A 27,613-nucleotide genomic window follows, 5' to 3' on the forward strand; every position below is an offset into this window, starting at 1 on the left:
AGAACTCAGATATCAGGTAAATGAATAAAACCTGAATTTCACTGCTATACTCTGCTTTCTGAAGCTGTCTCCCACACCTGGAACTCACTAGCCAATTTCTTCATATGTCCCCCATAATTTAAGTCTACTCTTAGGAAACGGTCAATAAATGTATTCACAGGATACTATTAAGTTACACATGTGTGCTTGCTCAGTCATGTCCAACTCTTTGCCACCCCATGGACTGTAGCCTTCCTGGCTCCTCTACTCATAGAATTTTCCAGGCAAGAATACTGGAGTGGGTTGCCATTTCCTACTCCAGGGAATCTTCCCGACCCAGGGATCGAACTCAGGTCTCTTGTGTCTCCTGAAATGACAGGCGAATTCTTTACCATCTGTGCCACCTGGGAAGCTCCATATATTAAGAGTTATTATTAAATATTTCATCATTCTGAAAAGGTATATGCAATTTACAAGAAGAAATCAAGATTAAACCAAAGAAAGAAATCTCTAGTGGTGGGCATACACATTTCCACAAAGAAATAGAGGAGACAATTTCTGGATTAGAAAAAGCTCCCCAAGGCCTGGAAATCTTATCCTCTGGGTAGCCAGCTTGTCTTCCTGAGAGTACTATTGTCTAACTCTAGGAAACCTGTACTCAAACTATTCTCCAAATTTATGGGGGAAGGCTAGAAGGGGTAAGGAATGAATGCATTGCTCTGAAGCAAGGAATAGAGACATTCTAAATTAGCAAAGTCAAATTAGAAAAGTACGTACATTTAGTGACTATTTTAAAAAGACTTTCATCCTACTAAGGTGACATAAACTGATTTTAATAGCAGTAGTATGGCAAGACCATCAGAGTTTTATAGCAACCCTCGCCCTTTAGAATGCATGCTTTGTCACTTTCAGAAGGCTTAGAATTGCTTACAGAGTGTGGATTTCTTTCCTCCTTCTAAAGGCTTAGATCTAAAGCAAAGCAACATGGAATAGAATCTTCAGTGATCTAACAATGACAGATTGAAAGAATAATTGCATTAGTGAATGGTCGTGTTTTGACTAAGCACATATAGCTTTGCAAACACTCTTGGAATTGAAACCCTAGCACAATATATTCAAATTAAATGTGCGTATATTAAAAATCCATGTACTGCAGCATGACTAATTTATGATAATGTCTGTAGTTCTTTTAAAATTGTAAATGCATTTAGAAAAGAAGTAAGTTGTCATTTTTTGCTGAACAGACAACCAAAATAAAGAGAACTGATCGAGCTTTATGTGTTTTACGCTCTAGTAATTTTTTATTGAATAGAGTGGGACTATTGATTATGGTAAGCTACTCTCAAGTGCAAAGCTCTTTGCTCTTCGGCAGATGACTTTGCCGGTCAAACTCCATGTATGCATTATTAATAGATTTCTATCACTACGCACAGCACTTAGCAATACGTTAACTTTCTTACACTAACAGGGGAGCAAATCTTCCATCCAGGAGAACTGAAAGTGGCACAACAGGGACTCATGAAAAAATACGCACCAATAAAAGATGGACTCAATAAAAAGGCATCGGTCTCCTTCTGCTGAAACAATTTACAGATTCTTTGAAACTGCTATTTCTTTCCCAAACAGATTCTCCTGAGGTTCCAGGTCATGACTCCTTTACTCCTCAAGTGCTGTAGAAAAGCTGCTTAATTAAAACAATTTTAAAAAGCTTCCTTAAAGAACTCATTAATTCATTTGGAGGATGAGATGGCTGGATAGCATCACCGACTTGATGGACATTAGTTTGAGTGAACTCCGGGAGTTGGTGATGGACAGGGAGGCCTGGCGTGCTGCGATTCATGGGGTCACAAGGAGTCGGACACGGCTGAGCGACTGCACTGAACTGAACTGACTGAGCTTCTATTATGTGCAAGGTGTTACTATGGTAGACAAATCAATGGGAAAAGATCAGTAGATGTGGTAGGCAATGTGTGTGCCCTTCTTTTCCAGAAGTCAGACTTTTACAAATGAAGAATCCACTGGCAATATGGGAGACCCAGGTTCAATCCCTGGGCCAGGAAGATTCTCTGGAGAAAAAATGGCAGCCCGCTCCAGTATTCTTGACTGGGAAATCCCATGGACAGAGCAGCCTGGTGGGCTATAGCCTAAGGGGTCACAAAGAGTCAGACAAGACTGACTGACACTAACTAATTGTGGTCTCATTTCTCACCCTTCTTGAACCTACTCTTATAACTAATGATGACAGAAACTTCTTTTCTGGAAATCCAGACACACTTAGCAAAAGCAAGGCAGCCACTGGGGACCACTTTACAAGTTCTGTGTGTTCATTCCTTCCCTGGGGAGATGTCCATATTGAATATTCTTTATGAAGCCAATTTCAGATGCCTGTTATACAAACTGACTTGAATTATTCACACATGTCATATTAAGTATCAGCATGGAATAAAGCACCCTGTGCATAAAATTGTTCTGGAACTGCCCTACATTTGATGATCTATCCATTGTCTGCTGAGCATTTACTCTAAGCCAGGCACTTTTATAGATGCTACCCACTCTGAAGTAGAGGCAGAAAAAAAAAACTAACAAAAAATCCATATGTTTGGGATGAGTTAAGGGAACATTACCAACTATTAAACACTCTTAAAGAACATAGTTATAAGCTTTGAAGACGTGCTAGTTTTTAATGAGAATATTATACAAGATTCTTAAAATCAGTGAACTAAGACAGACTGAAATTTCCTGAGTCTTCCACCAATCAGCACAGTGAAGGCTAAGCAGGTGTTGAACAAACATCTCTTCAAGACACAACATCCCTCTTCTAACACTCACTTCATTCCAATGGGCAAAGGAAGCCAAATACTAAGCCAACTTTTATCCACCATCCCTTCTCTTGGCACCATTACTTGGCTTTAACAGTCATCTTAAAAAAAAAAAAAAAAAAAGGTCATCAATTGATCCCCAGAGTTTTCTCAAGGAAAAATAACTTTATCTATAAAACTTAAAATCAGGTTAAATACCTTAAAGAGAAAATAGGAAGGAACAGCCTGGCCACAGCAGGTTGTTTTAAAAGCACATCAAAGTGGGTAGAAGACCCACATAGACCTCTCAGAGTCTGCACAGACAGACCTTTTACGAAGAATCTCTAGTTTCGCCCAAAACAGAGATAAATTAACACATACTAGAGGTAAGGAGAGACAGTTTATGAGGCCCCATATTTTTCAGTGTCAGACCAGAGTGTTGAAGCAATGTTTAGGAAATTGTTTTTTCTGGGCAGTAATTCACACACTCTATGTAAAATATCAGCCATACAGTGTCTGCCTAGAGATCTTCTTAAAAGTTTTACTCCATAGTGGTAACTGTTACCTTTTAACAGCACTGTCTTATACTTATATTAAATTTTAAATGTTAAATTAACATTTAGGAAATACAACAGTCATTTTAGTGTGAAAGCTGTTGTCTCCTGGGGAGATTGTGGAAGTTGCTGGTAGGTCATCCAAGGTGTCAGTTCCAAGAAAGATGCTGACATTTTTCAGTATTCTTGTCTGTTAAGTGTGTTCAGCCAGAACAGGCTCTATGCTTAAAGTACAGAGGGTCTGGAGTCATAGCTGTTGTAGCATCAGGTCAGGTCCCAGTTGTCTGTGTCCTCTGCCTTTTCTTATGCTATCCAGTAACCAGAGGTTCAAAACTGGGAAAGGAGGATGTCAAGGCTGTGTATTGTCACCCTGCTTATTTAACTTATACGCAGAGTACATCATGCAAAATGCTGGGCTGGAAGAAGCACAAGCTGGAATCAAGATTGCTGGGAGAAATATCAATAACCTCAGATATGCAGATGGCATCACCCTTATGGCAGAAAGTGAAGAGGAGCTAAAGAGCCTCTTGATGAAAGTGAAAGAGGAAAGTGAAAAAGCTAGCTTAAAACTCAACATTCAAAAAATGAAGGTCATGGCCTCTGTTCCCATCACTTCATGGCAAACAGATGGGAAAATAGCATCCTTTTGAAAACAAACTTACGGCTATATGTGTGTGTACATGAGTGTGTGTGTTAGTTGTTCAGTCATGTACGACTCTGTGAAAGTAGCCTTAAGCACTTTCTCTCACAAAGATCTTAAAGCTATACTGCTAACTCCCTCATATAGTTGACTCTTGAACAACTATAAGAGGTTAGGGGTGATGATGTTCCACATAGTCAGAAAATTTGGTGTTAGTCCACCCTTTGTATTCAAGGTTCTTTATCCATGAAATCAACCACCCTCAGATTGTGTAGTGCTGTATTATTTAGTATTGAAAAAAGTCTGTGTCTTGGAGGACCTGCACATTTCAAACCCCGGTTGTTCAAGTAGCAACTGTAGTTCTAAAGTTCGATACAGGATCCTCGGGGCTGGTGCACTGGGATGACCCAGAGGGATGGTACAGGGAGGGATGTGGGAGGGGGGTTCAGGATGGGGAACACATGTATGGCCATGGTGGATTCATGTTGATGTGTGGCAGAACCAACACAATATTGTAAAGTAATTAGCCTCCAATTAAAATAAATAAATTTAAACTAAAAAAAATAAAGTTTCCCAAATTAGCTTAACACAGGCTGACCTCAGCCTTTCAGGTTAACTTATGCTCGATGCTTCAAGGAATCTCCAAAGTGTTCAGGGTCAGGGAGCTCTTCTAGCAGGGGCTCTTCTTGGTCACAATTGCTTTCATGCCTTAGGGACTGGCACTCACAGTGTTCAAGTGAAAATGTTGATTAGTGAAGTCTAGCTAGTGAAAAGAGTAGCCCCTGAACTATACAACTAAAAACCATTGTGAACAGTATTATTATTGGAGGAAGTAGGAAGTAAACACATCTCTAGCTCATCTCTTCTTAGAATACATATTCTTCCTCTCATTAACTGAAATGCTAATTTCCTCACTTCCTTCAAGTCCTCCTCCAAACCCCAGTCCCTGATCCTGCTCGTTCAAAGGAAGTTTCTCTAATGACACTCTTTAATTCTATAACCTGAGCTGACCCTCATTACAGCATTCCAGAAGTCTCTATCTTTGCCCTGTTCTAATGATTCATTTTTTCTATATTTCATACACAAAATATATAGTTTATTTTATTTATTACATTTATTTAGTATATCTTCACTAAAATTTAGGTCCCATAGGAGGAAGGGAACTTTGTCCAATCTATTTTCTGAGATATCCCAAACATTTAATGTAGTGCTTGGCATATGGGAAGAGTTTAAGAGTATATTTATTGAACAAAGGAAAACATCTCCTACAGCAAAGATGGTAGAAGGGTAAAACCAAGTGACATTCCAAGAGAGGACATTTTCCTACTAAGGAGAAGGGTGGCGAATTAAATTTCTTGATACATATGAAGTGCTCATGAATTCTGGGAAAGGAGAAATGGATATTTTTGATTCCTAAGAGATTTTGTTTCTATTTCCCTTGTTCACGATGAATTTTAATCACCGGTGTCAAACTAGAAACAAAAGTTAACACACAGTCTTTATGCCTTCCTGAGGCAGAGGCCACAGCTCAGATCTCAGACAAATAAGAATGTCAGCCAATGTTAATTTTGTTGTTGTTATTTAAGTGTGCTCCTCCCCACCACCAACTAGAATCATTAGTAAACACATCATTCTCCCTAGAGAACACTGGTTGGTATTCGGTGAATTTTCTAAGACTCCTATCTCCTACAAATTCACTATTTGAGAAGGTTTTTAGAAAATGTCATACTCAGTAACATTTCTATACAGCAGATCTAGAGGCCCAGGTTAACCTCCAATGAACTTTTTGTCAGGACCTGTTTTCTGATGTGAAGGTTCAATTAAATGAAGCTCAAAGTAGAAATTAATCTTGGATAAATCTTATATGCAGAGTATATCATGTGAAATGCCTGGCTGGATGAAGCACAGCTGGAATCAAGATTGCCGGGAGAAATATCAATAATCTCAGATATGAAGATGACACCACCCTTAGGGCAGAAAGTGAAGAACTAAAAAGCCTCTTGGTGAGAGTGAAAGAGGAGAGTGAAAAAGTTGGCTTAAAACTCAACATACAGAAAACTAAGATCATGGTATCTGGTCCCATCACTTCATGGCAAATAGATGGGGAAACAATGGAAACAGTGACAGACTTTGTTTTCTTGGGCTCCAAAATCACTGCAGGTGGTGATTGCAGCCACAAAATTAAAAGACGCTTGCTACTTGGAAGAAAAGCTATCATTAATCTAGACAACATATTAAAAAGCAGAGACATTACTTTGCGAACAAAGATCCAACTCAGACCCAACTGAGTGACTGAACTGAACTGAACTAAACATCTTGAAGTATTACCATTCCATGGTATTATGTTGGGAAAAACAACACGTATGAATGCACATATATGTGTATCTATACCCTCATCTGGGTGTATGTCTTCACTAACATGAGAGTCAGTGTGAGGTATTGAAAAGATCACTGACCTTGAAGCCAAATGGACTTCAACTTGAATTAAAAGAGACAATACCAATTTACATCACTTTTTACAATTAAACATGTCCCATTTAGATGATAAACGTCATATTATTCTAAATAATCTTTATAATATCTCTCATAAATTTATTGACCTAAAGCATATACTCAATAAAAGGCAGTCATGCTTAACGAAGTTGATACAACTCAACTTCTTCAACATCTTCAGGGAGGTACCACTCTTACAAGAGAATTGCATAGTTATTGACAAAAAGAAGAGGAAAATGGAGGATATTTATAACTCAAAAAACTGTTGAAAATATCAGGAGAAAGTCATCAGCCATTCCTTGAAAAGGATGAAGGAAAAAAGGACACACGTGAAGTTATCATTTAACTCAGATTCTATTCCTGGCAGCATAACATTGAGAATCTTCCTAAACTAGACCTCCATAGGGAAAAAAATAATCTTCAAATCACTCAGAAGAATAACTTTCTATTCTATTAAGTTATTATAGAATAGATAATATACCAAAGAATGTTCAAAGTACCACACAATTACACTCATCTCACACAGAAGCAAAGTAATGCTCAAAATTCTCCAAGTCAAGGCTTCAACAGTATGTGAACCAAGAACTATCAGATGTTCAGGCTGGAGTTAGAAAAGGCAGAGGAACCAGAGATCAAATTGCCAACATCTGTTGAATCATAGGAAAAGCAAGAGAGTTCCAGAAAAACATCTACTTCTGCTTCATTGACTATGCCAAAGCCTTTGACTGTGTGGATCACAACAAACTGGAAAATTCTTATAGAGATGGGAATACTGACCACCTCACCTGCCTACTGAGAAATCTATATGCAGGTCAAGAAGCAACAGTCAGAACCAGACATGGAACAATGAACTGATTTCAAATGGGAAAATGGACTGGTTTCAAATTGGGAAACATACATCAAGGCTGTATATTGTCACCCTGCTTATTTAAGTATATCATGCAAAATGCTGGACTGGATGATGCAAAAACTGGAATCAAGATTGCCAGGAGAAATATCAATAACCTCAGATATGGGCTTCCCTGGTGGCTCAGAGGGTAAAGTGTCTGCCTGCAACGTGGGAGACTTGGGTTCGATCCCTGGGTTGGGAAGATACCCTGGAGAAGGAAATGGCAACTCACTCCAGTATTCTTGCCTGGAGAATCCCATGGACAGAGGAGTCTGGTGGGCTGCAGTCCACGGGGTCACAAAGATTCGGACACGACTGAGCGACTTCACTTTCACGTTCACTTTCAGATATGAACATGACACCACCTTTATGGCAGAAAGTGAAGAGAAACTGAAGAGCCTCTTGATAAAGTGAAAAAGAAGAATGAAAAAGCTGGCTGAAAATTCAACATTAAGAAAAGTAAGATCATAGCATCCGGTCCGATCACTTCATGGCAAATAGATAGGGAAACAATGGAAATAGTGACAGACTTTGTTTTCTTGGGCTCCAAAATCACTGCAGATGGTGACTGCAGCCATGAAATTAAAAGACACTTGCTCCTTGGAAAAAAAAAAGCTATGACCAACCTAGACAGCATATTAAAAAGCAGAGACATTACTTTGCCAACAAAGGTCCATCTAATGAAAGGTATTGTTTTCCCAGTAGTCATTTATAGATATGAGAGCTGGACTATAAAGCTGAGTGTTGAAGAATTGATGGTTTTGAACTATGGTATTGGTGAAGACTGTTGAGAGTCTCTTGGACTTCAAGGAGATCAAACCAGTCAAACCTAAAGGAAATCAGTCCTGAATATTCATTGGAAGGACTGATGCTGAAGTTGAAGCTCCAATATTTTGGCCACCTGATGCAAAGAACTGACTCATTGGAAAAGACCCTGATGCTGGAAAAGATTAAAGGCAGGAGGAGAAGGGGACAACAGAGAATGAGATGGTTGGATGACATGAGTCTGAGCAAGCTCTGGGAGCTGGTGATGGACAGGGAAGCTTGGCATGCTGCAGTGCATGGGGTTGCAAAGAGTCAGAGACTACTGAGCAACTGAATTGAACTCGTTACAGTATGCCTTCCAAGAGGAGATTCTCTTACTGGGGGAAATGAACCCACCTGAAAATAACAATAAGAATCAGTATACCTGTAGTGCCTCCTATGTGCTAAGCAGTGGGATAGACAGTGCTAGTCTGCAGCTCTTAAACCTCCAACACAGGCAGCATATTTAGACACATGTTATTGACGAGGGGAATGTCTTAAAGAAGTCGTATAGCTTTTTCAAACACATACAGCTAAAAAGTAATGGTATACAATTTTAACCCAAGGTCTATCCAAGTTCAAAAGGACAGAGACCTCAGGTTTTATTTCCAATCTCATGCTTTGCCCCAAAATTAGTGTCTTGAAAGACTGAACACACACTCAATACAATTAGGAAGGATTCTGTGACAGTAGGTTAACCTGTCAAGAATCAGGAACTGCATCTGCTTTCTCTCTTTTTCAGGAAAGAAATGATGTAAATATAAGTGGTCATCTTACTAAAAAATGAACAATCATTATATAAGGAGTATGTTGAATCAACCCCGATTTCTATGGTGAGGTGGAAGAAGTGTGTGACTAAGAATGTGAAAAAAGGAACTTGCTCAGCGATACCCCACTCCCCAACCTCTGCCCTCCTCTCACATGCATTCTTTCAAGTATAAGGAATAGCCAGGCCCATCCACAACACCAGGTGAGTCTGTAACCTGCTTATACTCCACATATCCCAGGTGATTAATTCCTACAGTACGGTATGTTTTGCTTCACTGTTTCACTGAGGAAATGGTCTCAAATCTTAGATACAATAAGAAACTAGAAAAGATCTATCTAATATAGCTACAGACTTAAGATACAGTTCAGGGCAGCTGTGCAGCAGGAATTATCACAAATTCATCCCCAACCGACTTCTGCACTTCTATCATTATCAGACTGAGTCCATTGTAAGCCAACAACCAGATGAAAATACACTGGGGTCTTCACCAAAGGCGACACAATCAGGCAAAATATAACCAATATCAAGGTCTTCAATTTAGCTATTAATTTGTGTCAACCCGTTTCCAGCATTTTCCATTTCCCTAGGGACCTGAAATAGAAACAGTGCCCCAGGGTGGCAGTGAATTTCAGAGAAAGAGTGTCATTAGAATCAGGGGGCTGTCATTCATTAACTATGTAACCTCAGAAATTGCTTAATCTCTCTGAGCATCAATGGCCTTATTTACAAAATGAAGATGCTGATGAATGACTTCTCAGATTATCAGAAAAATTAGGTCTGGCACATCAGGTAATGATAACTAATGGCTATTAAACATTTATGCTGTGGCAGGTGCTAGATGAAGTGAATACAGTTAGTAGAAGAGCAAACTAAGGCACTAGATTTAACTCCCTTGCCAAAATGCACATAACTGGAAGTCTCAGAAGTAGGACTGGAGGCCAGGGAATCAACGCAGCCTATGCCCTAACCCCATTGCATTCTACTGCCTAATATGAAACTTTGCACTGAGTAAAGACTCGACAAGTATGAGACACAGCTATAGTGATCGGTAACATGTCTATATCACGTAAAATCAGATTATATAGAACTGAACACTCATGCCAAAGAATACACAATACCTGGGACATAAGTGCAGAAGCTCTCCTTCGACAACGCAGGCTTCTTTCTCGATAAGTTCAGGGCAATCCTTTCCATCTCCAAGAGCAACGTGCTTCACATCGCGGCTCCTGCTCCTAAATCCTGGTGAGAGACTCCCTGAACGACAGGTCTTAGAGCAGGGGCTCCAGGAAGACCACTCAGTGGTTTCACAGTCTTTCGGCATGATGCAGGACTGGACAGTCAAAGGGAAGGAATCTTGCATGCAAAGGCTGAAGGAACAGAAACAGAAAACAGCAGGCCATGGGCTAAGAGAGTGCAATCACATAATGAAGCACCTAGTCTGGATTAAAAGCAAACAAACAAACCTGAAACCTGGGTTTTTCAAGTTTTCATGATAAGCTCTAAAGTAAGAGAAAAAAATTTTTTTTAATGTTAGAGGCATCATGATAAACCTATTGAAGGTCTTACATGTTAAGAATGAACACTGGATTTCATCTGAAACTGTGAAGTCACAATGTTTCACTCTCACAAGACACATAAGTAAGATGAGTCTATCGTGTACCTTGTTCCAAAGCACCCTCAGAAACAATGGAGGTTCTTCTCATGTGCCTGCACTTTCTGACACAGCCTACAGTTCCTCTTTATTCATTGGTTCCTCAGTGTCAGATACTGCACTGTGCTTCACGGGCATTTTCTTACAACAGTCTCATGAGTTTACCTATTGTTACGTCCATTTGTAGATGAGAAAACGTAAGGTCAGGAAGGCTAAATCATCTGTGTAAGGTCACAGAAAAGTAAATGTAAGCTTTTGAGTATTAATCTGTCCATTCTTTTGCACACTGGTCTATTAAAAATAAACAAATGTGGCCTTATGTTTCCCCATATTGTTAGGCTCTGCACATCAATGTCCTCATCTGCAAGACTGAAGTGCTTTAAATGCTAACAGTGTAATTGGAAAACAGATAAATAAATAAAAAGATATGATAATGTGGTGAACTCAACATAAAACCATTCCCAATGATGAAGAGAAAAACCAATGAGGCAGTGATAGACCACACGGGAAAGCTGGGGTAAGGACAGGGGGGCAATTCTAAGACGGACGGACATCCGAAACACACTTTAAAAAATTAATGGGAACTTCTCGGGCACAGAAAGAAGACTTAAAATCAAGTCAAGTCAGTAGCATATTTGAAGCCTTGAGGTAAAATTTGTGGGCATAGGAACCAGTGGTATGCTAGAACTGGATATACTATTCAACAAGGACCAACTGTAAAATTTCCAGAATTTTGCAAGCCAGTTGATTTCATGTAACTAGCTTAAACTTAGCCATGGTCAGAGTAGTTACACTACAGAAATCAGCAAATGCTACAAATCAAGCCCCCTACCCTACTCTGAACCTTCAACCACCAGAACTGGTGGTCAACTATTCAAAAGCACGCCAATGGGAGAAAGTAAAAGCCATAATGGACACATTTAGGGCACATAAAATTCAAAGAGAAAAGTGGACAAATATTAGGAATGTGGTTATGTAAAAAGTATGTCTGGAAAAGCTTCATGTCATGGACTAAGGACTTTGGATTTAATTGAGTATTAAATAATTTTAAGTGAAGGAAGTCAGATTCATGTAGGAAGATAATAATAATTCAAGTATTAATTGACATTCGTTTCTTTTTCATCTTGTTAGTATTTCCCTTCTTCAGTCAAAGACATCCATTACTTCGAATGAAAGAAAAGCATAATTTTGACAGGAATATAAATCAAAGAAAGGGTTTAAACACTGTTCAAACACTGACTTTCAAAACTGGGCCTGTGAAACCGGGTGGAACAACCCCTACAGATAGAGTTTGGCAACGGTTATTTTGTATGTATTTAAAAAGAGATAAGTATTAAAATGTTTCCAAATTTCTGACTTGGAAAAATAATGAAAATTAAGGGAGCCAATAAAGAAATAGATTATAGAAGATGGTGCAGGGGAGAATAATATATGTTTACATTTGGCCAGATCAATGAGTAAAATATGGTGAAATTTCAGTACAGATGTCCTTCATGAAGGGCACTAGGTGGCACTTGTAGTAAAGAACCTCCCCACCCCCCGCCACTGCAGGAGATTTAAGAGACACGGGTTCGATCTCTGGGTGGGAAAGATTCCCTGGAGGAGGGCATGGCAACCCACTCCAGCATTTTTGCCTGGAGAATCCCTTGGACAGAGAAGCATGGCAGGCTGCAGTCCATAGAGTCGCAAAGAGTCGGACATGACTGAAGCAACTTAGCAAGCATGCTTGCATGCATCCTTTATGAAACCACAGAGAGTTAGTATGGTTTTCAAATTTCACAATGATATAAACTTTTGGTACAGTATTTTTTAAAGTCTATTCAGATCATATGATCCCCTTCAAAATGAAAAAAGCAATGTATACCTCATTATCATTACTCACTTCAATTAGATATTTGGGGGTCTTGGGATTGAGAGAAAATAGGAAGAATCTTTGTTGAAAATTTCCCACCTAAATCATAATGTACCATCTTTGTACAATGGGGAGAATGGAAGGAAGGACCACCTCTTTTAAACTTGTGACACAACAGAAAACTGTTGATTAACAAGTTTCTAGGTTTTGACTTTTCAGAAAACATAATTGGCTGAGTCATGTCCTGACACAAATTCATACGTTGAAGTCCTAACCTTCAATATCTCAGAATGTAACTGTACTCGAAGACAGAGTCTTTAAAGCAGTAATTAAGTTAAAATGTGGTCATGAGGGTAGGCCCTAATCCAGTATGACTGGTGTCCTTATAAGAAGAGATTAGGGCACAGACACACACAGAGGGAAGAGTATAAGAAGACATGGAAAGAAGACAGCCTTCTACAAGCCAAGGAGAGAGTCTTAGAAGAAATCAGTCCTGCTGACACCTGATCCACCCTCCAGAATTGTGACCAAATAAATATCTGTTGTTTAAGTTACAGTCTATGGTATTTTGTTAAGGTAGCCCTAATCAATGGATTTAATAAAGTTTTTAAATGTGTGTATACTTTAAAAGAGTTTTAATTTCCAAAGTTGATTTTCTTCTTCTTTTCATAATGAAGATCCCACACTATACAGTTCTTTGTCTACAGAAGTAGTGGTTTGGTCCTTAGCATTTACCAGTTGTCATTCTCATCTTCCCTGAACGAATTTTTCCTATTGGACTAGAAGAAGGGGTAAGACTCCAACAGTAAAGCATTTGCATGGAGTTGGATGAATTAATCAAGGGGTTTTGTAATTCTGAAAACAGCTTCTAATTCTTGGAATTAGGATGGGCATATGTTTTAATGATTACATATTTACTATTTTAATGTTATAAGTTAATAGCAATATTTAATATTATTTTTACCAACTTACCTCCTTTATTGAAAAGAGTAATCATAAAAGGTACCACATAAAGCCCTGGTCTAACATAATCAGTGAGATTAGTTCTTTTTCTGAAATAGTGGAGTAAGCACTAAACGGTCTATCAGAAATGTCTGTATCCTGAATTCTGTATCAAAATACATTTCCATGACCTTAGTCTGAAGGCTACTTAGATTCATTATCTATGGGAAAAAGAATAATAAAATGTGATCTGCTTACCCTGTCCGGAGTTATAGTATTAATACCTTTCAGCCCAAGTAGAGTCACCTTACAAACTAAAGCCCCAGACAAAGAGTATTGTCTATACACAAATAAGACTCAATTCTTTCACAGAAGGTGATATGCCTTTTTAATAAAACAGACATATACTGCTAATTTAGCTTTAAAAAAAAAAGACAGAAAAGCCAAGGTAATTAAACCTTCTTGACATTTATAGAGTATGTTGTCATTTGCAAATTACTTCACAAGTATTCAACTGTAAAGGAAACCTTTGAAACCAAAAATTACTCTAGTTAATATTACTTCCTCTGGAAATGTAAGGAAATCTCTTTACTTAGAAAATAAGGACAGAAACACTTATAAAAACCAACAGAAAATTACCCTCATTTCATTTACGCTTCAATTACTACTTCAAGATAATATTAAAGAAACATTCAGAAAAGCTGAGTAATGTAACAAACACTCCCATACTCTGCTAGCAAAAGCTAACATTTAGCTTCAAACTTCATTACATAAATGTTTAAAAATTATAAATTCAGGTAAACAACCTATGTCTTTTACAATCTTAATACCATCTCTCTTCTTCATACACAGCCACTACCTTGAAATTGATTTCTATTATTCTCTACACATTTTTATATTTTAAGTAGGTATATGCTTAGAAATAACATTTATTGTCTGGTATGTTTAAAAAATTTTACTTAAATATTTCTTTATTATTCATATTACTCTGGAAATCATTTTTCTCATTTGATATTATGACTTCTACATCCATTTGAAAAATGCAGATATGGCACATTCATTTTTATTAGTGAGCAATATTCCAACAAGAATACAGGGAAATTTATTTATTCATGTTCTCATTAGTATACCTTTTGGTTGTGCTTAATTTCTTTTCCATAGGATTATGTTTTAAACTTTCCTTTGCATGTCTCTATGTTGCTATACATCTGTGAGCAAATTCCCTAGTATTTTTGCCTGAAGTTGGGCCATAAATATTCATGTAAAGCAATATAATAGGTAGTGTGATATTTTTCCTTTCCTACATGCTAAAAATTCTTGGTATTATTAGACTTATTTTTTCACCAAATGTTGAGTAATTGTATTTGTTTTTTCCAGGTTACCACTGAGCTGTATTTATATTTTTCTTGAATCATTAGTGACTACTCAGATTTCTATCCTATGAATTTACCATTCATATTATTTGTGCGTTGTGATAGGTAGACTAGTGGTCCCCCAAAGATGTCCGTATCCTAATTCCTGAAAGCTGCGAACACGTCTAAGCTGTGAACCTTACCTGCCAACGGAAACTTTGCAGATGCAACTGTTAGAGATACTAAGAGGAAGAGATGATCCTGGATTATTCAGATGGGCCCAATGTAACTATAAAAGAGTCCAAAGGGAGGCAAAGGGGCCAGAGACAGAGAAGCAGATGTGATAACAGAATCAGAACCCACGTCTCATGTCCTCCTTCACTGGCAGGTGGGTTCTTTACCACCAGCACCACCCGGGAAGCCCAGCAGAATCAGAGGCTGGGATAATATAAGGCCACGACCCAGGGAAAGTGAGCAGCCTCTAGAAACAGGGAAAATGCAAGAAAACAGATTCTCCCCTAGAACCTCCAGGGAAAAACAGAATAATACCTTCATTTCAAGAGTTCTTAAGGCTTCTGACCTCCAAAACTATAAGTTAGTACATTTACACTGTTTTAAGCCTCTTAGTTTGTTGTAATTTGTTATAGAATCTATAGGAAACTAATACATATTTCTAGTGGGATGACTTTTTCTTAAGATGAAAACTTAGACACATTATAGGTGATAAAAGTAAATACAGAGAGAGAAATACAAATTCTACATAGTAACCTGTTTTTTCTTATTTATGCTACAAATAACTTTTCTCATATTATTATTTTTAATTTGTATATAGTGTTTTGTGATATGCAATAGTTTGTTTTTTAGTCTTTCCCTTTATAGTTTGTGCCTTTTTTTTTTCACCATGTACAAAACTTTTTTCTCCTATCCCAATGTCATAAGCTACACTCTCATATTTTTCCTTCTAGAGAACTTTTATATTTCTGATTTCCTATTTAGGTCATCACAATTTGATATATATTTTCATATGTGGCATTTTATAGGAAGAAACTCCTATGTTGGAAACATCAACATTAAACTCATTTGTCCTTGTTTAACCTATATAATTCTGTTTTTTCCCTATTTTCAGTATTGTTTTTCTTTCAAAGAGATTCCCTCAATTATCTTTAAAATTTTTAATTAATTAAACATATTTAATTTAATTCAACATATTTAATTTAATTAAACATATTTTACAATCAAATTTTAATGTCCAACATTTTTTTCTTATTTCCTAATTTATTTTAATATTATTTTACTTTTATTTCATGAGTGAAATGTTTAATATCTTTGACAATATTATATATAACTTTTTTTTAACTTTAGTGATCCTTTACTCTTATGGAGTAAAATGAAGTACCATAAGCACAGATGGGAAACTCTTTGATCACAGGCGAGGCTCATTGAAACATTTCTGTTGGGTGATTATGCAGAACTCAGACTACTTTATTGGAGACCGTCAAATGTTGGTCTCCATCAGTCTCTACTCTGTAGCTCCCATTTTCCCTAAGATAGGACTTCTGCTATCTCTTGCACTATGTGTATAGAGCCAGTCATCAGCTTTATGAAAACTGGTTAGAGAAAGAGCTGTCAGAATACTCACACACTATGAATGGGTTTTCACTTACCCTGCATGTTCAGAGGACAATTTTTCACACTTAAGACTATGTTCTGCAGAGAAGGGAATAATTTTTAGGCATACTGAACATATTTGTCATCAGAGTTGCTTACCACTGCCTATAATTCTTAAACCTTCTAAGAATCTTATATTGGTCAGAGTAGAATAGGCTATATTCTGGTAACAAATAAACCCTGGAATCTCTATGACTTAACAAAATAAATGTTCACTTTCTCTTCACAAACACTTTAGTCTTTGATGCAGTTTATCAGCCTTCCTAGAAGACGCTCTTCTACCTAAAGACTTGAGAACTCAGTTCATACCCTTCTCCCTCTCCCTCTCCCTCTCCCTCTCTCTCTCTCTCTCTCTCTTTAATTTGGCTAGCCACGTCTTCGCTGTGGCAGGCAGGATCTTGCATCTTCATTGCGGCATATGGATTCTTAGTTGAGGCACCCTGGGTCTTCCAACTGTAGTTGTGGCTGCAAACTCTTAGCTGCAGCTTGTGGGATCTAGTTCCTTGACCAGGGATTGAACCCAGGCCCCCTGCACTGGGAGCATGGAGTCTTAGCCACTGGACCCAGGGAAGCCCCTGTATTCATCTTATAAATTCACCGTCTAGAATATGTGTCTTCCAAGTTCACCTTTAGGTAGAAAGGTAGAGAGAGCAAGAGGATAGCCCAGAGTGATTTATGATTTTGACCTGTAAATGGCTTATGTTACTCCTGCCACTTTGCATTGGCCAGAGCTCAGTCAGATGGCTCCTGTAAAACTGCAAAGAAGACAGTTAAATATCTTTCCGTGTGTGATGGAAGAGGCAAAAACGTGACAGGAAAATGGCTTTGTGTCTGATACAGCTGTGTCATGTAAACTGGTCTGCTTTTGACAGGTCAACCAACTGAAGGGGGAGCATTCAGCTTTTTCCACCCTGTTAAGTAAACCACCATGCATCCATCTACTTTCCAGCTTCCCTCATTTGCTGACATTTCATTTAAACTATTATATCATTTTCTATTATATTTCTCCTTGAGAGTTCATGCCTCTTTTATTCCTTTACTGTTATTTAAGTGGGGTTTCAGAATACAGCAGTAATAAATGGTTATGTTCGGTCTGCCATATTTAACCAAAAACTGAAAAAGTCCTTTGACACAATGCTTTGCAAAAGCCACATAATTATCTATTCAATAAATCAACATATTCCCACAGAGCTCAATCTTCCCTACATGTGGAAAAACACTGGATAGAAGTAATTAAAAATGGATGAGTGAAATATTGAATTGTGAAAGAATTTTCATTTCTATTATGCTTGTTCTAAATTATGTAATATTTGTTTACAGCCTTTAGTACTTGCAAAATACACTTAACAGTTAAAAGGTTATTTTTATAGAAGTACAATTGCAACTAACTAAGAAAGTACTTTAGCAAGCTTAATAAAACTGGGTGCTGTTCAAATGTACAGATATTCCAATTATTTAGCAAAAATACTGCTATCCATATGGTAGCAGCTACCCAAATTATAGCATAATAAGCAGAGAACAGTTGCTTCTAGGGCTTACACATTCTAACATAGAGAATGATTTCAAGATCACATTGTGAAAATAACACCAGGGAATAAAATGTGAATGGGAAAATGGAGAGAGAAGAACCAGAACCCAGATAGGCTTGAGAGAATAGATTTGGGAAACCAGATAGAATATATGCTATTTATTTTTAATGATTTTGACTCCAAATTGGTTTCATTTTTCTCCCATCAGTCAAACTAATAGGAATATCTCAGAAAATAAGAATAGTAACCTGAAGAAGAAAAACATGCACATATCAGGTTTATGTGAAATCCCTGGCCACTTTAGAAACTAGACTAAAAGTAAGCTGCCTACTGCCTATATGATTCAATGAGTAAAGATAATTTAAAAAGTTGACTTTTTAAAATTTTGTCTGGAAACCAACTTTGCAAATTTAAGAAATAGTTTAAAATTATCATGAAAATAATTAAGAATTCCTGAGAAATTTTAACTGGAAGATTACGAGTTTACTTTTCTAAATGCCCTTCCTGGTCACAGTAACCTGGGATAATTTATGTCTTATATGACAAAAGGCATTTATGTTAGGTTAGAATTTATTACTAATGGGAGCCTCTAATTGAGATATATAAATTGTTTTCTTCTAATCCACAATATAGTAAAGCTGAGCTCTTAAAATGCCTCTTAATTTCTTATTGTGATTTATATCATTTTAAAGTATTCAATAGATAATAAACCTAAAATCATGCACTAGAGCTAAAATAGCAACATGAAATTCTATTTTAAATACACTGCTCAGTTGCTTCTGTGGGATAGAGAGATTTTTCTACAGATAAAGAGATCAGAACACAGACTGAGATATTACATTCTTGAGAAGAAATATCCTTGAGAGTGATATTTTATCAAAAGGGAATGTTTTTAGTATTGTGCTCATTTCCTGTTACCAGAAAACATTATTCAACAGAATTTAAAGTGCAGTATAAGTCTCAGAATAAAATGGATTTTATCTTCTCCAAATTTCTTAGAGTACTAAGAATGATATGTTGGTATATATTTGTGAATGCTTAGAGATGAAAGCAATATCAGTAATCTTTGAAGGTCTTAGCTTCTACTTTCAATTTATGGAAAAGAACACTCGTGCCCCAAAAATGTTATGTGATTTTCTAATGGGCACACAGCAAGAATACAGAATGGCCAAGACTAAAATTAAATTTCTCCGGCTTTTAAGCCAAAATTATATTTACAGTTGATCCATGTGAGAGTTCTTGTTAGAGACTCAAATGTATAAGAACTGAAAATTGCATTAAAAAAAAAAATAGGTCCCATTTGTTTATTTTTGCTTTTATTTCCAATATTTTGGGAAGTGGGTCATAGAGGATCCTGCTGTGATGCATGTCGGAGAGTGTTTTGCCTATGTTCTCCTCTAGGAGTTTTATAGTTTCTGGTCTTACATTGAGATCTTTAATCCATTTTGAGTTTATTTTTGTGTATGGTGTTAGAAAGTAGTCTAGTTTCATTCTTTTACAAGTGGTTGACCAGTTTTCCCAGCACCACTCGTTAAAGAGATTGTCTTTAATCTATTGTATATTCTTGCCTCCTTTGTCAAAAATAAGGTCTCCATAGGTGCATGGATTTTTCTCTGGGCTTTCTATTTTGTTCCATTGATCTATATTTCTGTCTTTGTGCCAGTACCATACTGCCTTGATGACTGTGGCTTTGTAGTAGAGCCTGAAGTCAGGCAGGTTGATTCCTCCAGTTCCATTCTTCTTTCTCAAGATAGCTTTGGCTATTCAAGGTTTTTTGTATTTCCATACAAATTGTGAAATTATTTGTTCTAGCTCTGTGAAGAATACCGTTTGTAGCTTGATGCTTCTGCACAACAAAGGAAACTATAAGCAAGGTGAAAAGACAGCCTTCAGAATGGGAAAAAATAATAGCAAATGAAGCAACTGACAAACAACTAATCTCAAAAATACACAAGCAACTCCTACAGCTCAATTCCAGAAAAATAAATGACCCAATCAAAAAATGGGCCAAAGAACTAAATAGACATTTCTCCAAAGAAGACATACAGATGGCCAACAAACACATGAAAAGATGCTCAACATCACTCATTATCAGAGAAATGCAAATCAAAACCTCTATGAGGTACCATTTCACACCAGTCAGAATGGCTGCGATCCAAAAGTCTACAAGCAATAAATGCTGGAGAGAGTGTGGAGCAAAGGGAACCCTCTTACACCTTTGGTGGGAATGCAAACTAGTACAGCCACTGTGGAGAACAGTGTGGAGATTCCTTAAAAACCTGGAAATAGAACTGCCTTATGATCCAGCAATTCCACTGCTGGGCATACACACTGAGGAAACCAGAAGGGAAAGAGACACGTGTACCCCAATGTTCATTGCAGCACTGTTTATAATAGCCAGGACATGGAAGCAACCTAGATGTCCATCGGCAGATGAATGGATAGGAAAGCTGTGGTACATATACACAATGGAGTATTACTTAGCCATTAAAAAGAATACATTTGAATCAGTTCTAATGAAGTGGATGAAACTGGAGCCTATTATACAGAATGAAGTAAGCCAGAAAGAAAAAAACCAATACAGTATACTAATGCATATATATGGAATTTAGAAAGATGGTAACAATAACCCTGTATACGAGACAGCAAAAGAGACACAGATGTATAGAATAGTCTTTTGGACTCTGTGGGAGAGGGAGAGGGTGAGATGATTTGGGAGAATGGCATTGAAATATGTATAATATATATGAAACGAGTCGCCAGTCCAGGTTCGATGCACAATACTGGATGTTTGGGGCTGGTGCACTGGGATGACCCAGAGGGATGGTATGGGGAGGGAGGAGGGAGGAGGGTTCAGGATGGGGAACATGTGTATGCCTGTGGCAGATTCATTTCTATATATGGCAGAACCAATCAATATTGTAAAGTTTAAAAATAAAAATTAAAAAAAAACAGGAAAAAAAAAAAGTCTATCTTGATTTCAGGTTTGGAGAACAATGGTAGTTACCTAACTCTGAATTTCTCCTACCACCATTACCCCACAAAAAACAGTAAGAGTGAAACAAACCTTATATTACCATTGTGTTCACCATTACTGGATAAAGAGAACACACACACATAAAAATACACAAACACACACACACACACCTTTACGTTCAAATCACAAGTAAACAGAAAATATTCTAACAGATTATCCATTGACCCCCTTCAGACTCAATTTACTGGGTGCAGAAAGTAGAGGACAGGTCTTGTAAAAGATTCCATAATAACGATTACAGAGATTATCATACTAAGTGAAGTAAGCTAGACAGATAAAGAAACTAACATTGTTTATATATGGAATCTAAAACAAAAATGATACCATTGAATTTACATACAAAACAGAAAATACCAACGTACATAGAAAACAACTTATGGTTGCATGTATGTGTGCTAAGTCACTTCAGTCCTGTCCAACTCTTGGTAACTCTATGGAATGTAGCCCACCAGGCTTCTCTGTTCATGGGATTCTCCAGGTGAGAATACTGGACTGGCTTGCCATACCCTCCTCCAGGGGATCTTCCTGACCCAGGGACTGAACTCACATCTCCTGCACTGGCAGGCAGATTCTTTACCACTAGCACCACGTGGGAAATTTATCAAAGAGGAAAGGGTTGGGGTAGGGATAAATTAGGAGTTTGGGGTTAACAGACATAAACTAACTATAGTTAAAATAGATAACAGAGTTCAGTTCAGTTCAGTCGCTCAGTTCAGTTCAGTTCAGTTCAGTCGCTCAGTCGTGTCCAACTCTTTGTGACCCCGTGAACCGCAGTACGCCAGGCCTCCCTCTCCATCACCAACTGCCAGACTTTACCCAAACTCATGTCCATCAAGTCGGTGATGCCATCGAGCCATCTCATCTACTGTCCTCCCCTTCTCCTCCTCCCCCCAATCCCTCCCAGAATCAGGGTCTTTTCCAGTAAGTCAACTCTTCGCATGAGGTGGCCAAAGTATTGGAGTTTCAGCTTCAGCATCAGTCCTTCCAATGAACACCCAGGACTGATCTCCTTTAGGATGGACTGGTTGGATCTCCTTGCAGTCCAAGGGACTCTCAAGAGTCTTCTCCAACACCACAGTTCAAAAGCATTAATTCTTTGGTGCTCAGCTTTCTTCACAGTCCAACTCTCACATCCATACATGACCACGAAAAAACCATATCCTTGATTAGACGGACCTTTGTTGGCAAAGTAATGTCTCTGCTTTTGAATATGCTATCTAGGTTAGTCATAACTTTCCTTCCAAGGAGTTAAGCGTCTTTTAATTTCATGGCTGCAATCACCACCTGCAGTGATTTTGGAGCCCAAAAAAATAAAGTCTGACACTGTTTCCACTGTTTCCCCATCTGTTTCCCATGAAGTGATGGGACCAGATGCCATGATCTTCGTTTTATGAATGTTGAGCTTTAAGCCAACTTTTTCACTCTCCTCTTTCACTTTCATCAAGAGGCTTTTTAAGTTCCTTTTCACTTTCTGCCATAAGGGTGGTGTCATCTGCATATCTTAGGTTATTGATATTTCTCCCGGCAATCTTGATTCCAGCTTGTGCTTCTTCCAGTACAGCGTTTCTCATAATGTACTCTGCATAGAAGTTAAATAAACAGGGTGACAATATACAGCCTTGACGAACTCCTTTTCCTATTTGGAACCAGTCTGTTTTTCCATGCCCAGTTCTAACTATTGCTTCCTGACCTGCATACAAATTTCTCAAGAGTCAGATCAGGTGGTCTGGTATTCCCATCTCTTTCAGAACTTTCCACAGTTTATTGTGATCCACAGAGTCAAAGGCTTTGACATAGTCAATAAGCAGAAATAGATGTTTTTCTGGAACTCTCTTGCTTTTTCCATGATCCAGCAGATGCTGGCAATTTGATCTCTGGTTCCTCTGCCTTTTCTAAAACCAGCTTAAACATCTGGAAGTTCATGGTTTACATATTGCTGAAGCCTGGCTTGGAGAATTTTGAACATTACTTTACTAGCGTGTGAGATGAGTGCAATTGTGTGGTAGTCTGAGTTGCAATTCTTTGGCATTGCCTTTCTTTGGGATTGGAATGAAAACTGACCTTTGCCAGTCCTGTGGCCACTGCTGAGTTTTCCAAATTTGCTGGCATATTGAGTGCAGCACTTTCACAGCATCATCTTTCAGGATTTGAAATAGTTCCACTGGAATTCCATCACCTCCACTAGCTTTGTTCGTAGTGATGCTTTCTAAGGTCCACTTGACTCCATATTCCAGGATGTCTGGATCTAGGTGAATGATCACACCATCGTGATTATCTTAGTCATGAAGATCTTTTTTGTACCGTTCTTTTGTGTATTCTTTTCACCTCTTCTTAATATTTTCTGCTTCTGCTTAGGTCCGTACAATTTCTGTCCTTTATTGAGCCCATCTTTGCATGAAATGTTCCCTTGGTATCTCTAATTTTCTTGCAGAGATCTCTAGTCTTTCCCATTCTATTGTTTTCCTCCATTTCTTTGCACTGATCACTGAGGAAGGCTTTCTTATCTCTCCTTGCTATTCTTTGGATTTCTGCATTCAGATGTTTATATCTTTCCTTTTCTCCTTTGCTTTTCACTTCTCTCCTTTTCACAGCTATTTGTAAGGCCTCCCCAAACAGCAATTTTGCTTTTATCACTTCTTTTCCATGGGAATAGTCTTGATCCCTGTCTCCTTTACAATGTCACGAATCTCTGTCCATAGTTCATCAGGCACTCTATCTATCAGATCTAGTCCCTCAAGTCTATTTTTCACTTCCACTGTATAATCATAAGGGATTTGATTTAGGTCATCCCTGAATGGTCTAGTGGTTTTCCCTACTTTCTTCAATTTAAGTCTGAATTAGGCAATAAGCAGTTCATGATCTGAGCCACAGTCAGGTCCCAGTATTGTTCTTGTTGACTGTATAGAGCTTCTCCATCTTTGGCTGCAAAGAATATAATCAATCTGATTTCGGTGTTGACCATCTGATGATGTACATGTGTAGAGTCTTGTCTTGTGTTGTTGGAAGAGGGTGTTTGCTATGACCAGTGCATTTTCTTGGCAAAACTCTGTTAGCCTTTGCCCTGCTTCATTCCATATTCTAAGGCATTGCTGCTGCTGCTGCTAAGTCGCTTCAGTCGTGTCCGACTCTGTGTGACCCCATAGATGACAGCCCACCAGGCTCCCCTTCCCTGGGATTCTCCAGGCAAGAACACTGGAATGGGTTGCCATTTCCTTCTCCAATGCATGAAAGTGAAAAGTGAAAGTGAAGTCACTCAGGCATGTCTGACTCTTAGCCACCCCATGGACTGCAGCCTACCAGGCTCCTCCATCCATGGGATTTTCCATGCAAGAATACTGGAGTGGGGTGCCATTGCCTTCTCCGATTCCAAGGCATTAGGGAAATATAAGTCAAAATCATAAGATACAACTTCACACCTGTCAGAATGGCTATCATCAAAAAGACAAAGAATAACAAATTTGGCAAGGATGTGGAGAAAAGACTTGTACACTCTTGGTGAGAATATAAGTTGATGCAGTCACTATGGAAAGCAGTAGAGAGGTTCCTCAATAAAGTAAAAGTGGACTACTGTACTAATCTAGCAATTCTAAATCTGTGTGATATATGAAGGTGAAAGTGAATGTGTTAGCCGCTCAATTATATCCAACTCTTTGAAACCCCATGGACTGCAGCCTGCCAGGCTTCTCGGTCTTTGAAATTCTCTAGGGAGTATTTTGCCATTCCCTTCTCCAGGGGATCTTCCTGACCCAGGGATCGAACCTGGGTCTCCCACATTGAGGGAGATATTTTTTACTTTCTGAGCCACCAAGGAAGCCTGTGTATGTATATACTTCCATATATATTACATATTCTATATATAATATAATGTTATACATATAATGGGATATTATTCAGTCATAAAAATGAATAATGAAATCTTGCCATTTGCAGCAATACAGAAGGTCCTTGAAGGCAATATGCTAAAGTGAAATAAGTCAGGCAGAGAAAGACAAATAACATATGATTTCATGTGGAATCTACAACAAAACACCAAATTCATCGACACAGAGAACAAATTGGTGGTTGAAGAGATAGGACATGAATGAGGGGAGAGATGGGTAAAGGAAGGTACAAACATCCAGTTTTGTACAGCATGGTTACTATAGTTAGTAATAACAGTGTATTCAGTATTTGAAAGTTGTTAAGAGAATAGTTCTTAAAACTTCCCATTAGAAGAAAAAATACTTTTATAATTATGTATGGTGATGGATGTTAACTAAAACTATTGTGACTATTTTGAAATATACAAAGATATTGAATCATTATATTGAATACCTATGTGTAACATAATGTTATACATAAAATATATCTCAATATAAAAATAAAGGAATCTGTATTATTAAAAATGTTAGCTATATGTTAATTTATAAATTTAATGTAATCACAATAAAAATTCCAGTGAGCTAACTTTATTGAGCTAGACAAATTGATCACAAATTTTATAAGGAATGATTATCTTTCAAATAAGCCAAGAAATACAAACAAAGAATAGTTATGAGAAATGACTACCCAGTGAGATATTATGTTAGCAAAGACCCTCTAATTAAAGTAACGCCAGACCAGTGTTCTTGCCTGGAGAATTCCAGGGACAGGGGAGCCTGGTGGGCTGCTGCCTATGGGGTCACACAGAGTCAGACACGACTGAAGCGACTTAGCAGCAGCAGCACCAGCTCATAAATAGATAGACAAATAGAATAGAAGCCCAGTAAGAGACCCAACTATGTATAAAAATATAATACATAATAAAGATGATATCTCAATTATAGGGTCAAAAGGAGACACTTTTTAATAAAATAAATAGCACTGGAACACTGGAAAGACTTTGGGGAAAAGACTAAATAAGATCCATTTCCTATACCATATATAAGAACCCAGTGTAAATTGATCAAAGATTCAAATATAAAAACAAAATTAGTCACACACTAGGAGAAACTGAAAGAGTCAATTCTAGGCAGGTTGATAAGAAGTCCGGGATCCCCGAGGAGGAAAAAGGGGTCTGGGGCTCTCAAGGAGGAGACAGGGCTCTGGAATTCTCAAGGAGGAGGAAAGGACAAATGTTTCTTTCTACATTCCTTAGTAAGGATTATATAAGAATAATGTACCCTGCTTGAGGACATGTTTCTCCTTCCTGAAAACCTTCTGATTAACCCTGTTATCTTAAAATGTTTATTATGGGAGTGGGTCTAGTAAGATCTTTACAACCTTGAGACATTCTTTTGATTTATTGTAATAACCAAATAAAAAGTATATAATTCCCTTGCTAAGACTAGGGATTGGGGGCACTCTCCATCCCCTTCTGATGTCTATGGTAGAAGCTTTCTCTGCCCCTGTTTATACTTTAATAAAACTCTGCTATACAAAAGCTCTTGAGTGATCAAGCCTGGTCCTGAAGCTAAATCTTCTTGGGAGATCACGAATCGAACACAATTCACCGTAAGCTGTCATCTTGGGGGCTCATCCAGGATCTTCAGAACAAGGTAAGAACACTCAGAGCTCTATATTCTACTTTCTCAGTAAACACATTTTCTGCTTTACTTTACTAACTCCATCAGGGCTTCCCTGTTGGCTCAGCTGGTAAAAAATCTACCTGCAATGTGGGAGACCTGGGTTTGATCCCTGGGTTGGGAAAATTCCCTAGGGAAGGGAAAGACTACCCAACCCAGTATTCTGGCCTAGAGAACTCCATGGACTGTAGTCCATGGGGTCACAAAGAGTCAGACACAACTGAGCAACTTTCAGTTCACTTACTAACTCTAAGGTGTGTTTATGTGAATGAATGACATGCCCTGTTTGAAGAAAGAGATGAGCCTTGCTCTGCAGTTTCACAATGCCTCGTAATGACCGAAGGCAGCCCCAGAAAGGGGCTACTTGGTGGGGGTTTATACCGACCTACCAATGCCAAGAGACCCCAAGGTCCCTGTGAGGGGAGCGGCCAGAAACGGGCGAAGCATGTGGACCAAACTTTCCTTTCTCGGTCAACTTTTCCTGGTTTCTTTGACCATTTCATAATTGCATGGGGAATTAGAACAACTAACCTAATCTGTCAGATCATAGGCTTTCAAGGGACTTGTGATCCATGGTGTTAATATGTACTTTTATTTAGACCCCCATGTATGGAAGTGCCTTGCCTTGCTAGGAGCCAAACATTACAAGAGCACGTTTGGGATTGAGGCAGAGCTCTAGCTCCAGGAATGTCTCAGGCTAGAGATCACTCTCTTGGCTGGCTGCCTCGGGGGCCAGCGACCTGAAAGTGAGTCTTTGTCATGGTTTTGCCTCTAATCTACGTGGATAGAAGCACAGGTGGTGACCATAATGTATTTGAAGACACAGACTGGGAATTGCAGGATATGGTCAGATTGGAAGTGCAATGAGCTTCTTCCTGAGGTAGTGCTAGCTCTTAGTGGACTAGAGGAGGCTCTCTGGTGGCTTTTGTCTCAACTCTCTAGATATTCATTTTGTGAAATCTGTGGGAATGAACTGGAAAGACTGGCCCTCGTAGCTTGAGGACAAATATCACTTTTTCCTGGCTGGCCAACCCTCCACCACCGCTTTTGCTACACTGGTGTGGTGACACTCAGAAGGGACATCTTAGTTGTTCATCCCTTCATGACTCACCA

General features: G+C 38.3%; 1 protein-coding gene across 1 annotated transcript in view; it reads right to left on the bottom strand.

The window, feature by feature from the left end:
- Positions 1–27,613, bottom strand: part of THSD7B (thrombospondin type 1 domain containing 7B) — a 911,067-nt gene that overhangs the window by 666,651 nt on the left and 216,803 nt on the right. The window contains exon 3 of the mRNA XM_015475729.2: positions 10,045–10,293. Coding sequence (XP_015331215.2) covers positions 10,045–10,293 — 249 coding nt within the window. The remainder of the gene's footprint in view (positions 1–10,044; positions 10,294–27,613) is intronic.

This window comes from Bos taurus, chromosome 2 (genome assembly GCF_002263795.3).
Source record: "Bos taurus isolate L1 Dominette 01449 registration number 42190680 breed Hereford chromosome 2, ARS-UCD2.0, whole genome shotgun sequence".
Lineage (NCBI taxonomy): Eukaryota > Metazoa > Chordata > Mammalia > Artiodactyla > Bovidae > Bos > Bos taurus.